At 51.2% G+C, this 13,910-nt stretch overlaps 1 protein-coding gene across 1 annotated transcript; it reads right to left on the bottom strand.

Annotated features, from left to right (window-relative positions):
- Window positions 1-11,165: 11,165 nt before the first annotated feature.
- On the bottom strand, window positions 11,166-13,910 carry LOC309514698 (proteinase-activated receptor 1-like). Its single transcript, XM_082192011.1, has 2 exons — window positions 13,473-13,910; window positions 11,166-12,342 (listed from the first exon to the last, which is right to left on the bottom strand). Exons 1-2 carry the CDS (start codon window positions 13,570-13,572, stop codon window positions 11,255-11,257), a joined length of 1,188 nt encoding a protein of 395 aa, XP_082048137.1. The 5' UTR covers window positions 13,573-13,910; the 3' UTR covers window positions 11,166-11,254.

Genomic DNA, 13,910 nt, shown 5'->3' on the forward strand with positions numbered 1-13,910 from the left:
ATTCCCCAAAGCACCAAATGAAAACTCTCAGACAAGTCTTCTGTTTTCTTTACTTTTCTAAAAGACTCTTCCTAAAAGCATTCCTGGAAAGCCCATTATGTCGCATTAATAGATAAAGAAGCATTTGTTGTGGTTTTCAGTCCATCTGTTTTCAGAAATAAGGGTTAGAATACATTAAAAAGCAAAATTCATATTTTTTCACTATCCTAAATATGTTCTCAGTGGATAAAGTGCTTTACAATTATCAATCAGCATTAATCAACATTAGGCTTGAATGAATGTTAGATGAAATCTGGGTTGGGGAACCTTTTTTCCATCCAAGGGCTTTCCTCCCTTTTTCGGAGGGCCACATGGCCAGAGGGGGAGAGGTTAAAAAGTGGGTGGATCAACAGTGGTAAATGTTACCTTTGTGCTGTAGGCTACTTTCAACACACACTCACACATTCCTCTGTGGCAAATATTGCCCTGCACAGGGGAAAATCTTAAGAGTACCTTTTATGTAGCACACCTTTAGCATACCCTCTACCATTCCTCAGATGAATATAGGGACGTTCTATTCCACATGTCAGGGAATCTGACCCCTCCCTCTCACGGCAGAGTGCCAGCAATAGATAGACAATAAGTTCTTACCAATGTATTTTAGTCAATGTTCAACTCAGAAACGTTGCCTCTTGGGTTAATGGCATTGCTCTGAGTAATCTCCTCCCCCCTTCCCATCTCAATCGTCAACAGCAACCCCCCTTACGGTGGCAGCTTAGGGCCAATTGCCTCTTAGCTCTCTGCTCTCCTACTTCCATTGCTCCCTGGGTCTTGGGAGAAGGTCTGGAATGCTTTCTAGTGATAATGTGTCAGCCGGCAGTTCCTGCTCTGCTTCTCCCATTATTTTCCAGCATTCCCCCTCTTCTAACTCTGATCTGTGACCCTCTGCAAACCACTGTTGTAAATCTACACTGTCCTCCTCTTCTTGGGAAGGTTCACCATTCCTCCTCCGATGCCCAGTCCCTGACACCACATCAGTATCACTGCTTGAGCATTTCCTACTGGTGAAGTACAAAATTTATGAAAAGAAACAAGCAAATCTGCAGTATTTTAAGGACAGAAATCTTTGAATTTATGTATTGCGTTTAGGGAGGCCTGTGGGGAAAGGAAAACCCCAAATCAATAAATACAACTGTCAGGGTTACTTCCAGATCCTAGCTCACAGAGGATCACGCTAGCCAGCGATGGTTAAATAAAAGTCTTTATTGAGTTACAGTCTCCATTCTCGAGCTGCTGCGTGCAACCCTACGTCTTATGCTTAGATCGGCGAAGCTCCGTCTGAGTCTCCGCCCCTTGCGCACCAACTTAATATCCTAGCCCTGCTCCACCTTTTCCGCCTGACAGTTCTCCTCTGGGTCCCTCTGCCCCCCTGGGTCTCTTCCTTCCGGGATTCTTCTGAGGCTGACCCCCCTGACTCTCCTGTCTCCTTGCGCCGGGCTTTAGGACCTGGCTCCCTTTCCGGGCTGCCAACTGCGCCACCTTCCTGTGCATTTGAACTTGGCGCGCGCGCCCAACCTTCCACTTTCCGTCTAACCGTCACTTCGCTCCCCGATGAAGGTGTGGCCACTCCTGACTCGTGCCCTCCCTCCTGTTGCGAGCTGCCAGCGCTTGATCCCTGGCGCTCTTCCTCTTTCCTACTCTCTGGCGGTGACGCTGGTCCCGATTTCCAACTGCTCCCCTCTGAGTCCCCTCTGGCTCTATCTTCCTGGGGTGTCCCCCTAGTCTCCCCCCTTGCCCTGGCCACCGGTGCTCCTTTTTGTGAATCTTCTGATTCACTGGAAAGACTCGGAGATCTCGGGTCGTCGTCATCACTCATCCTTTCTTCTGCCTCCTCCCCCTCGCTCTCTGTTTCCTCCCTTGCCCTCGCCTCTGCTCCTGAACCCCTGACAACAACTATACGTGTGTGTCAGGGTTACTTCCAGATCCTAGCTCACAGAGGATCACGCTAGCCAGCGGTTGTTGATTAAAAGTCTTTATTGAGTTACAGTCTCCATTCTTGAGCTGCTGCGTGCAACCCTACGCCTTATGCTTAGGTCGGCGAAGCTCCTTCTGAGTCTCCGCCCCTTGCGCACCAACTTAATATCCTAGCCCTGCTCCACCTTTTCCGCCTGACAGTTCTCCTCTGGGTCCCTCTGCCCCCCTGGGTCTCTCCCTTCCGGGATTCTTCTGACGCTGACCCCCCTGACTCCCCTGTCTCCTTGCGCCGGGCTTTAGGACCTGGCTCTCTTTCCGGGCTGCCTACTGCGCCACCTTCCTGTGCATTTGAACTTGGCGCGCGCGCCCAACCTTCCACTTTCCGTCTAACCGTCACTTCGCTCCCCGATGAAGGTGTGGCCACTCCTGACTCGTGCCCTCCCTCCTGTTGTGAGCTGCCAGCGCTAGTTCCCAGGCGCTCTTCCTCTTCCCTACTCTCTGGCGGTGACGTAGGTCCCGATCTCCAACTGCTCCCCTCTGAGTCCCCTCTGGCTCTTTCTTCCTGGGGTGTCCCCCTAGTCTCCCCCCTTGCCCTTGCCACTGGTGCTCCTCTTTGTGAATCTTCTGATTCACTGGACAGACTCGGAGATCTCGGGTCGTCGTCGTCACTCATCCTTTCTTCTGCCTCCTCCCCCTCGCTCTCTGTTTCCTCCCTTGCCCTCGCCTCTGCTCCTGAACCCCTGACATCCATCCCCCCCTCAAAGCCCCCCCTTCCCCCCTCCCCTCCCTCCGGTGCGGGAACTGGGTGCTGCAGTGTCAAAGGGACGAATGTCGGGTACAGTTCGCTTCCCGTGGCCGGCCTCCATCCGCAGACTCCCGGTTCTTCCTCCCTGCTCTCGTCAACGACGGTCACCTCTGCTTCCATCTCCGTGCCGCCGTGCTCGAGACCCTGGTTGTCCCCGAAAAAGTCCATGTCGGTCTCTCCCTCGCTTCCTTCTGTAGGCGTAGCTCGTCCTGGACCCTCCAGCCACTTCCTGCGCCACTGCTCCTCTGGTCGATCATCCCACCAATACGAGGGTTCTGAGGCAGATCCCGAGGGTGACCCCTCCGGGGAACGGGCGTCTCGTGTCGGTTCCTCATCCGAGTCGAACCCCCGGAACGTGCTGGCTGAAAGCGTGGGCGTGAAAAGCCAGTCGTCGAAAAAGTCCGCCAGCATTGGCCTATGGGGAAAGAGGGCATGAAACTCTTCCTTGAGCAGAGGTTCATCTAGAGCGTAGCCCGGCACCCAGCTGTTGGCATTGGCCGGGGTGCCCTCCTTAGCGAGAAGGTATTCTACCCCCTCTTCCCCCCATCTGGAGTCCAAAATCTCCGTGACTTCGTTGAGGCGCACCTCCTGTGCCACTCCCCGTTGCCTGGTTCCCTCTCGGAGCGGACTCGGCGCCGTGCCGGGTTCCTGAAACCTGTGCGGTGCCTTGTAGGGAGTGAGCACCGATCTGTGGAACACCGGATGCATTCTGGAACCCTCCGGAAGCGCCAGCCTGAAAGCCACCGGGTTGACCTGCTCTTCGACTTGGTAGGGCCCCAGTTGCTTATGCCCTAGTTTCTTCTTGGCCAACGACCTGGCCGGCACTGCGTGGGCTGCTAACCAGACCCAGTCTCCCACCTGGATCTCTTCGCCAACCCTTCTGTGTTTGTCTGCCTGCACCTTGTATGCGTGTTTGGCCAGCTCCAGGTGCCGCCGCAGCTGATCGTGAACCTCTTGCAACTCCGACGCGAACGCATCTGCTGTCTGCGGCTCCCCCTCCACCAGTCTTTCCAGTCCCGGGAAGGTTCTGGGGTGCCTCCCGTTGTTGGCGAAGAACGGCGTGACCCCCGTGGACACGTGCTTCGTGTTGTTGTAGGCGAACTCGGCGAGCGGCAGGTAATCCACCCACGTCGCAGGCTGTTGATTCGCATAGCATCTCAGGTACTGCTGCATGATGGCATTGACCCGCTCCGCTTGCCCGTTGGTCTGCGGGTGTCTCGCCGACGCCAGGTTGATCTTGACGTTTAGGAAGCCCATCAGCTTCTGCCAGAAGTTCGAGATGAACTGCCGCCCGCGGTCGGACAGAATAGACCGTGGCAGACCGTGAACCTTGAACACGTGGTCTATGAACAGTTTGGCGGTTTGTTCCGCCGTGGCCACCTTCGCACACGGGATGAAATGCGCCATCTTGGAGAACAAGTCCACCACCACCAGCACGGCCGTCTTGCCCCTCGAGCTGGGCAGATCCGTGACGAAGTCCAGGGCGACTCTCTCCCATGGCTCGACCGGAGTTTGCAGCGGTTCCAACAGTCCGGCCGGCGGTCTGTGCACTGGTTTGGCCCTCTGGCAGGTGTCGCACCTCGCCACGTAGTCCGCGACCTCCCCTCTCATTCCGGGCCACCAGAAATCCCTGGCGACTAATTCCACCGTCTTCTCCTTGCCAAAGTGCCCGGCAGTGGGCGCGTCGTGCAGCTGATGCAGTACCTTGGCGCGAAGTTCGTCTCCCGGCACGTAGATGGCCCCTTTGCGGATGAGCAATCCATCTCTCAGCTGGAACCCGTTGGTCGCTGCCGTGCCCCTTCGCATCTCAGCCATCTTTGCTTGCGCGAAAGAGTCATTCTGCAACGCTTGTCGCACCGCCTCCAGGTCCACTGTCGCCGCAGCGCACGCCCACACTGTTGGCGCGAAGATGTGCATGGCGGCCGCTGGCGTGGCGTCCTCCAGATACTGTGGCTTACGGGATAGCGCGTCCGCCATGATGTTGGTGTCCCCCGGGACATACTCTATTCGGAAGTCGAAATTCGCAAAGAACTCAGCCCAACGTATCTGCCTCTGGTTCAGGAACTGTGCCGTGCGCCAGTGCTCCAGATTCTTGTGGTCCGTGCAGACCTGCACCGTGTGCTTGGCTCCAATCAGGAAGTGCCTCCATGCTTTGAACGCTGCATGAATAGCCAGCAACTCCCTGTCCCAGATGGTGTAATTCTGTTCGGACTTGCTGAGCTTCCTGGAGTAAAACGCTCCGGGCCTCCAAACCCCCTGCGGGTCCTTCTGCAGCAGGACTGCTCCGACGGCCCTGTCCGAGGCGTCTGTTTCAACTCTCATCGGCCTGCTAGGATCGACATGAAGCAGCTGTTCCTCCGAGGCGAAAAGACGCTTGAGTGCCTGAAAGGACTGCTCCGCCTGCGCTGTCCAGATGAACTTCTTTTTCTTGGAACTGAGCGTGTCTGTAATGGCTGCAGTCTGCATAGCGAAGCCTTTGATGAACTTGCGATAGAAGTTCGCGAAGCCGACAAATCGTTGGACCTCCTTCCGGTTGCGTGGGCTTTTCCAATCCAACACCGCTCGAACCTTGGCGCTGTCCATGGCGAGCCCCTTGTCAGACAACCTGTATCCCAGGAAATCCACCTCCGTCACGTCGAATTGGCACTTCTCCAGCTTGGCGTAAAGCCTATGTTGCTGGAGCCTGCTCAGCACTTCCCTGACGTGTCTGTCATGCTCCTGCTGCGATTCCGAAAAGATCAGGATGTCATCCAAGAAACAGACGCACGTCTTGTAGAGGAGCCCTGCCAACACGTGATGCATGAAAGCTTGAAAAACGTGGGAGCCATTTTGCAATCCAAAAGGCATAACTCTATATTCGTAGGTGCCCAGGGGTGTGAACATGGCTGTCTTCCACTCATCTCCTTCCCGCATGCGAATCAGGTTGTACGCCCCTCGCAGGTCCAACTTGGTGAACACGCTGCCCTTGCGTACTTTCGCGAGGAGGTCGTCGATTCGGGGCATGGGGAAGTCCGACGGCTTGGTGACACTGTTCAAAATGCGGTAGTCCACCACGAGCCTTTTCTGGGGCGTGTCTCGCTTCTTCACAAAGAATACAGGACTGCCCCCCGCTGCCTGGGACTCTCGGATGAAACCGCGTTTCAAATTATGATCAATGAACTCCTTGAGTTCCTGCAGTTTGTCTTCAGACATGGAATACAGCTTCCCTTTGGGCAGCGCCGCCCCCGGCAGCAGGTCAATCTTGCAGTCATATGGTCTGTGGGGGGGTAGCTTGTCTGCCTCCTTCTCGCAGAAAACCTCCAAAAATTCTGCGTACTTGTGGGGAATCGCTTGCAGCGTGCCGAGCAGCAGCTGTGACTCCTCTTGCTCCCCTTCTTGCTGGGGCATGATGCAGTGTTCAGCACAAAAGGAAGAACCGAAGGTCAGCTGCCTCTGGTACCAAGCCAGCGTCGGGCTGTGCCTGTCCAGCCAACTCATGCCCAATACGATAGGCGTGTCTGAGAGTTGAGTGACGTTGAAGCTGATAATCTCCTTGTGATTTCCAAGCCGCAGCACCATAGGTGGCGTCTGCTTCACCACTTGCCCCCCTAACAGCTCCCTGCCATCCACCGTGACAACCTGCAGTGGCAGCGCGGCAGGCAGCAACTGTATAGCGTGCCGGTCGACAAAGTCCTGCCCTATGAAGTCTGCATTGCTTCCCGAGTCGACGGTGATTGGCACGTCCATGGTGATTCCATTGGGTAGCTGGAGCGATGCGGTGAGCCTCACTACTGGCTTGGGCGGGAGGGGGTCCATGGGCGGTAAAATCTCTGGGGACTGCTTCACTGACACGTCTGGCTGGGCCCCAGTGCCTCCTCTTCCAGCCAGACATCGTCGTTTCCCTGCTGTGGTTCTCCTTGCTGCGTTGCTGCAGTCACCATTGCTGAGGCTGCAGTGTGCTTGTGGAGCCTCCGGGGACACTCTTTCGCCAAATGGCCTGGATCCTCGCAGATGTAACACTTCCTGTTCCCTCTAGGAGGCTTCGCTTTCACTGCTGCCGGTGCTAGGGCTCTGGCTGCTGACTGAGCCCTTGCACTCCCAACCTCCATCGGTTCCACCCCTCCCCCTGTTGGGGGCGTGGATTGCGCACGCGCTGCTTCTCTGGGAAGGAAGGAGGAGCCCCTGGCTGGTTCGCGCCCGCTGCGCCCTTCGTCCCTGCTCCACGGACGTTCTTCCAGCCGCACTCCCACCGCCAGCGCCCTCTGAACGATCTCCTGCGTGGTCCGGGGTCTCTCCCCCCTCGCAATCTCATCTTTCACCGAGCTGTTCAAGCCCTCCCAAAAAAGGTCTCTGACGGGAGCCGAATCTCTGTCCCATTCCAGGGCACTGACCAAAGCGAAAAAGCGGGCATGATATTGCCGTACGCTGGCCCTCCCTTGTCTTAGTCCGTGCACCTCCCTTCGGGCAAGATCCACGTCAATGCTTGATAAAAAACAGCCATCCATCGCTTTAATAAAGGCGTCCGCATTTTGGAGCGCAGGATCCTTATCCCTCCACAAATTGCGCAGCCATGCTTTAGCGTCTCCATGCAAATGGGACATGATGAACCCCACTTTCTCTTGTTCATCTCTAAAGTCTTTGTGCAGTAGTTGTAGTGCACACATTACGTCTGCTCTAAAATTGGGGTACTGTTGCAAATTCCCATCGAAGTGCGAGACCAGACTGCCTGTGCGACTCCCCAACCCAATCCCCTCTGATTTGGGTGTCTGTTGCCCCTGCTTCGTAAGCACGTCCAACCTGACCTGGAGATCCCTGTAGGCGGCCGCTGCGTCCTCCTCTCTCTTCCTGGACGCCACTGCCTCGGCAGTCAGTCGTGAAACCGCGTCTCTGAGTTCCGTTATTTGCTGTTCGGCCGTCATATTGTCTACCGTTCGTGAGCTTTCTTGTAGGCACCCGCTTTCCCTCCTCTCCGCGAGGTCGTGGATGTCCACAATTTGAAGAGAAGGAGCTTACTGTCAGGGTTACTTCCAGATCCTAGCTCACAGAGGATCACGCTAGCCAGCGGTTGTTGATTAAAAGTCTTTATTGAGTTACAGTCTCCATTCTTGAGCTGCTGCGTGCAACCCTACGCCTTATGCTTAGGTCGGCGAAGCTCCTTCTGAGTCTCCGCCCCTTGCGCACCAACTTAATATCCTAGCCCTGCTCCACCTTTTCCGCCTGACAGTTCTCCTCTGGGTCCCTCTGCCCCCCTGGGTCTCTCCCTTCCGGGATTCTTCTGACGCTGACCCCCCTGACTCCCCTGTCTCCTTGCGTCGGGCTTTAGGACCTGGCTCTCTTTCCGGGCTGCCTACTGCGCCACCTTCCTGTGCATTTGAACTTGGCGCGCGCGCCCAACCTTCCACTTTCCGTCTAACCGTCACTTCGCTCCCCGATGAAGGTGTGGCCACTCCTGACTCGTGCCCTCCCTCCTGTTGTGAGCTGCCAGCGCTAGTTCCCAGGCCTCTTCCCTACTCTCTGGCGGTGACGTAGGTCCCGATCTCCAACTGCTCCCCTCTGAGTCCCCTCTGGCTCTTTCTTCCTGGGGTGTCCCCCTAGTCTCCCCCCTTGCCCTTGCCACTGGTGCTCCTCTTTGTGAATCTTCTGATTCACTGGACAGACTCGGAGATCTCGGGTCGTCGTCGTCACTCATCCTTTCTTCTGCCTCCTCCCCCTCGCTCTCTGTTTCCTCCCTTGCCCTCGCCTCTGCTCCTGAACCCCTGACAGTGTGTGTTGTGACTATGTGATGTCATCATGCATTTATGCATTTATGAGCATTTTGGAAGCATGATAACTTTGAACAACTATTATTATTGCAATTGTGCAGGTGTATGATATGGCATCTCCCAATGAACTGATGCAGGCAGACAAAAACACAGATACTCTTGATGGCTTGGGGAACAGACCGGGCCAAGATAGTGCAAAGCAGCTCCTCCCTGCTTAGTCCTCTGTAGATCTGCTCCCCCAATGTTCATCCTACACAGAGTAGACCCATTGAAATTAATGGACAAGTCTAACTTAGGTCCATTAATTTCAGTGGATCTGCGCTGAGTAGAATTTTGTTGGCTAAGACCTATAGTCTGCATGTGCACATGCACGCACACGCACACACACACACACACACACACACACGTAGCCAAGCGTTTAATTCAGATTCTTAGACAACAAAAACTGGATTCAGCGGTCTGCTTACATTAGGCAACTCTGAATGTTTATTACTGCTAAGTTCTTTGGCTACATTTAGTCATGGAGACTGACAAAAAGCTATGCAATACACCAAAGCTCTGTCTTCTCTATTGGAAAAGCTACCATCACTGCCATCTCATCTAGTTTCGTCCCTCTGAATCAGGGGTAAGAGACATAAGACCCGGGGGCCGGATGCGGCCCAATCACCTTCTCAATCCGGCCCACGGACGGCCCGGGAATCAATGTGTTTTTACATGAGTAGAATGTGTCCTTTTATTTAAAATGCATCTTTGGGTTATTTGTGGGGCATAGGAATTCATTCACCCCCCCCCCAATATAGTCTGGCCCACCACATGGTCTGAGTGACGGTGGACCGACCCACGGCTGAAAAAGGTTGCTGACCCCTGCTCTGAATGTACCAACACGTTCTTTGCAAACAGAATGAAATCATATTCCTGTTTCAAAAGCTTCTTGCCAGAATCCTCCCATTCCTGGCTTATTGGGAGCAGTTGTTGCAGCCTGGGGCGGTTGCAAGGAGGAAGTGGAAGCACCAGGAAGATTCTGTGTCGGGTCAGGCTCTTTGGAGCTGGGTGAGACTTGGAGCTGCGGTGAGGGGCTGGGAGCTGTGGGTGAGGTTGAGGAACTTCCAGAGCAGACTAGATGGAAGATTCTGGGAGTCTGGTCCTCTCTGGAAGTATTAAAAGGACCCCCTCCCCCCCTGCTGCTCCTCACTACAGTTCAGAGCCGATCTCCCCACCCAGGCACACTTTTATTTCTCTTGTTTTGTTTCTACTACACTTTTTAAATGTCACAACTGTTGTCGTGTAAGAGCAGTGCTATTTTTCTAGAAAAAGAGGTGCCAGAACTCACCACAAACACCTCCCTTGTCTTCTTATAATAGTAATGGTGCCTACCTGAGAGGTGCCAGAACTGAGTTCCAGTGAATTGCTGCTAAAAGAAAATGCCCTGGGTAAGAGGCATTGAGCTAGGTCCTTAAAAGGGAGGGGTAGAGGAGGGGGCAGCTCCTAGGGCAGGGATCTGCAACCTTTAAGACAAAAAGAGCCACTTGGACCAGTTTCCCAAGAAAAAAAAACTGGGAGCCGCAAAACCATTGCAACATTTAAAACAAATGTATCTCCGGAGCCGCGATCTGACAGTGGGTGGGAAGGTGACGTCGGGACGGTGCGTGACTAACGCACGCACCGCCGCCATGTGACGTCACAGCCAGTACAGCGCCCGCCACAGTGGGGAATGTCGGGGCGCACAATGCGCCTCCTCCCCTCGCTAGTATCCACCCCGGAGCTGCGGCAAAGGTGTAAAAGAGCCACATGCGGCTCCGGAGCCGCGGGTTGCAGACCCCTGTCCTAGGGGATCCCCTTGAGGGATCTTGGAGGCAGCAATTTCTGTCCAGAAGTCCAGCTTGTGGACTGACAGGCTATGGTACCCCCTGCCGGTGGCCAGAGGAAGTTCATTGGATAGCGGTTCATGCCAGGGTGAGTAACAGTGATGGTCAAAAGCAGGGGTCAGCAAACTTTTTCAGCGGTCCACTGTCCCTCAGACCTTGTGGGGGGCCAGACTATATTTTGGGGGAAAAAAATGAATGAATTCCTATATCCCACAAATAACTCAGAGATGCATGTAAAAACACTCTGATTCCCAGACTGTCCGCAGGCCGGATTTAGGAGGCGATTTGGCCTACCTATGGTCAAAAGATAAGCTTATCAAGCAGCAAATGGGCTATGTGATCACATGGATTCATGCCTGATGCCTTCATCAAACCTGTTGCTCTGTAATCAGTAAAACTGTAGCCTAATTCTATCCAACTCAGACTGGTTCTTCCTTATCCATCTCGCCACTACATCCAAGCACGGGTCCAGAGACTGCCCAGCCTCCCCCAACACAAATGTTATGGGAAAAGAGACCTTAGTGTCATCAGCATATTGATGCCCGCAAACTCATAATTACTTCATATAGATGTAAAATGGCAACAGTTCACTTATTATTTGTTAATGTTATGAAAATTACAATGAGAAAATAACTAGACAACAATACATAATATTTATTTCTATATAGTCACCATTGGAGCAAATCACATCTCTAGGCAGACATTATTTTAACAGCAGCTGCAGAAAAACCATAGTCTGATAACTTTTTCTTGGAATATAAGAAAAAGCATAAATATTCTAGAGAAAGAATGCATGGACGCTAAAGACAGAGGCTGTAAAATAGGTAGCATGCAACAACTAGGTTTCCAAATGAGTATTACTGTACTGCAAACATATTTAATGTAAGATGCTATGCTTGAGACAAATTATTCGAGCTACTTAAAAGGTTAGTGGCATTGCTGCTTGTTGTCTGACTGCTTTGTGCAAAAGCAGAATGCTTCTTATAGCACAGGAGATCCCACACCTGCTTTTGACACTTTGCAGAAGCATAATAATAAATTAAGGGATCAATGCAGCAGTTTATGGTACCAGTGCAGACTGCTAAGATGTAGGCAAAATACAGACTTTCAAGGGGTTGATCAGGTGAGATGCGCAAGCTGTGCATTAGTAATAGGACATTTGGAGGACCAAAACAAATAATAAAAGAAGACAAGACTGCTACAGACAGGAGAATGGCACGTCTCTTTTTAGCAGTCTTTGTAGCAACACTGGATGAAGAAAGTTTCCTTATAATGCACACATAACAGATGACAGAGATTAATAACGGTATAAAAAAGAACAAAATAGATAATGCAGAAAAGTAATGCCGAAATATATCCATAATAACAGAGATATCTAATGTATCGTGACAGGTCGTAATATTTAACCGGGATAATCTCTGTGTTTGCTCACTGACAAGCAGAGGTATCACCCCAGCTATAGCCAGAAGCCAGATGAGAAAGCAGACCAGCGAGGCCCGTCTTGCTGTGCGCCAGGACAGGGACTGCATTGGGTACACCACGGCCAGGAAACGGTCCACGCTTATAACCATCATCAGCAGGACGGAGCAATACATGTTGCAGTAGAAGGCAGCAGTGACAAATCGACACATCACAGACCCAAAGATCCAGTTGTTTCCAGAAAAGTTGTAGACAATTTTAAAAGGAAGCACGCTCACAAAGAGGACATCTGCGGAAGCCAAGTTGAGCATGTAGACCACAGCTGGTTTCTTAAGCCTTAATTTGACCACAAACATGAGAACTGCCATAATGTTTAAAGGAAGGCTGAAAATAACCACAGCAGTGTGGAGTGAAGGAACAAAGCGAGTCATCCATGGACCAGTCAAGTATTTTTCACCATCTTCTGTGGTATTCGCATGCTTTGTGGATTGATTGGAGTTGTTTACATCATGATTATAATATACAGGGAAAGCCATACGAAGAATGGGAGATGTGGAATCTGCAATATGTAAATCAGATATATAAATGGCCATATTAACAATGTTACAGAAGTCAATACACCAACTCTGGTTTACTTATGAGAATATTAATTCAAATGAAGTTATAGATTTGGCTATACTTAATAGGGTACAGTGGTATCTCGGGTTACAAACACTTTGGGTTACAGACTCTGCTAACCCAGAAGCAGTATCTTGGATTAAAAACTTTGCCCCAGGATGAGAACAGAAATCGTGCGGCGGCAGCGGGAGGCCCCATTACCTCAGGTTAAGAATGGTTTCAGGTTAAGAACAGACCTCCAGAAAGAATTAACTTCATAACCAGATGTACCACTGTATTTTAAAAATTACTGGTATGGACAAGATTTACATTGCTATCCCTTCTCCCTGGCTTTCCCTATTCCAAATGAGAAACTTCAGTGTATGGTTTTACATGAAAATGTGAGATAATAACCTTTAAACAAAGGCTGAGGAACCTTTTGCTGTAATCTGGAGGATAGGGGATCACCCTTTCATGCTTAACAGCCCAACAGCATATGGAGGGCTATGCATTCCCTGTCTTAGACTTCTGACTAGGCTTTTCCTGCTTTTAGGCTGTGTACACATTACTGTTTATTCCTGCTCCAGTGTTCTTTCACCATCAGTGTTTGAAGCCAGGTACACAGGATGTTAGCTACAAAGCTACAATCCATCTGTATCCCATTGCTTCATGAGAAATACTCTCATTCAATGTGCATTTCCTCAAACTAGATTCCATTCAAATTGAAAACAGAAGCCCCGATTAAGCTGAGGTATGAACTGGAATTCAGTTCAGTGAAACCAATCATTATATTTTATTATTTTTGTGTTTTTTTTAAAAAATGATGCAAGTCACTTGGAGACTTTTTATGTGCAAGTGTCTGATTAACTGAATATTAAAAATATTTGGATATAACCACTGCAAAGCAGATTTCTCCCCATGCTACAAGGATATTCTCCCTCCTCTTTTAAAACCCTTCAACTTGGTTCTTCCTCCATATCACAATCATTTGGAAAAGGAAGAGAAAGTGAATGTTCCCTGAAACAATTGCACAATATAAACACATTGCTTTAAATGTGAAATTGTGGAGAAAGGATGTTGGGTTGTACTTACTGTTTGCACTTGCCATGCTAAATATGGTGGAGACTATACTGAGCAGAGAAAAGAGGATCTTGAGGGAAGCGCCTGTTTCTGCCTCAGAGGTGCACCTCATCTTTGGTTCTGCCTAGAAGAAATTGCAAGGATTTCCCTGAAAATCAGCTTATTTTGCCTCAGAATACAGAACCCTCACTGAGATCTAAATCCAGCTGTCATCTCCTTGTCCAGTTTGGGCTTGAATGTTGCCATACCTCAACAGAAGGGGCAGAGTCAACCCCAACTGTCATCACATTGCTTCATCCTAGAAGCAGCAGAGGGGTTTTTTAATCTCTCTCTCCTGCCCAATTCCCAAAGCGCTATATGAAAACTCTCAGGCAACTCTTCTGTTCTCTTTACTTTTCTAAAAGATGCTTCCTAAAAGCAAATAATTTCTGGGAATCACATCATGAGGCA

Source organism: Podarcis vaucheri (genome assembly GCF_965113315.1).
Source record: "Podarcis vaucheri genome assembly, chromosome: 11".
NCBI lineage: Eukaryota > Metazoa > Chordata > Lepidosauria > Squamata > Lacertidae > Podarcis > Podarcis vaucheri.

What these genes read in the sequence shown, in the direction of transcription:
- LOC309514698 (XM_082192011.1), bottom strand. Translation starts at nt 13,572, where the DNA reads ATGAGGTGCACCTCTGAGGCAGAAACAGGCGCTTCCCTCAAGATCCTC. An exon ending in TAGCATGGCAAGTGCAAACA is followed by an intron (nt 12,343 to 13,472) that starts GTAAGTACAACC and finishes TACATATTGCAG; the next exon opens with ATTCCACATCTCCCATTCTT.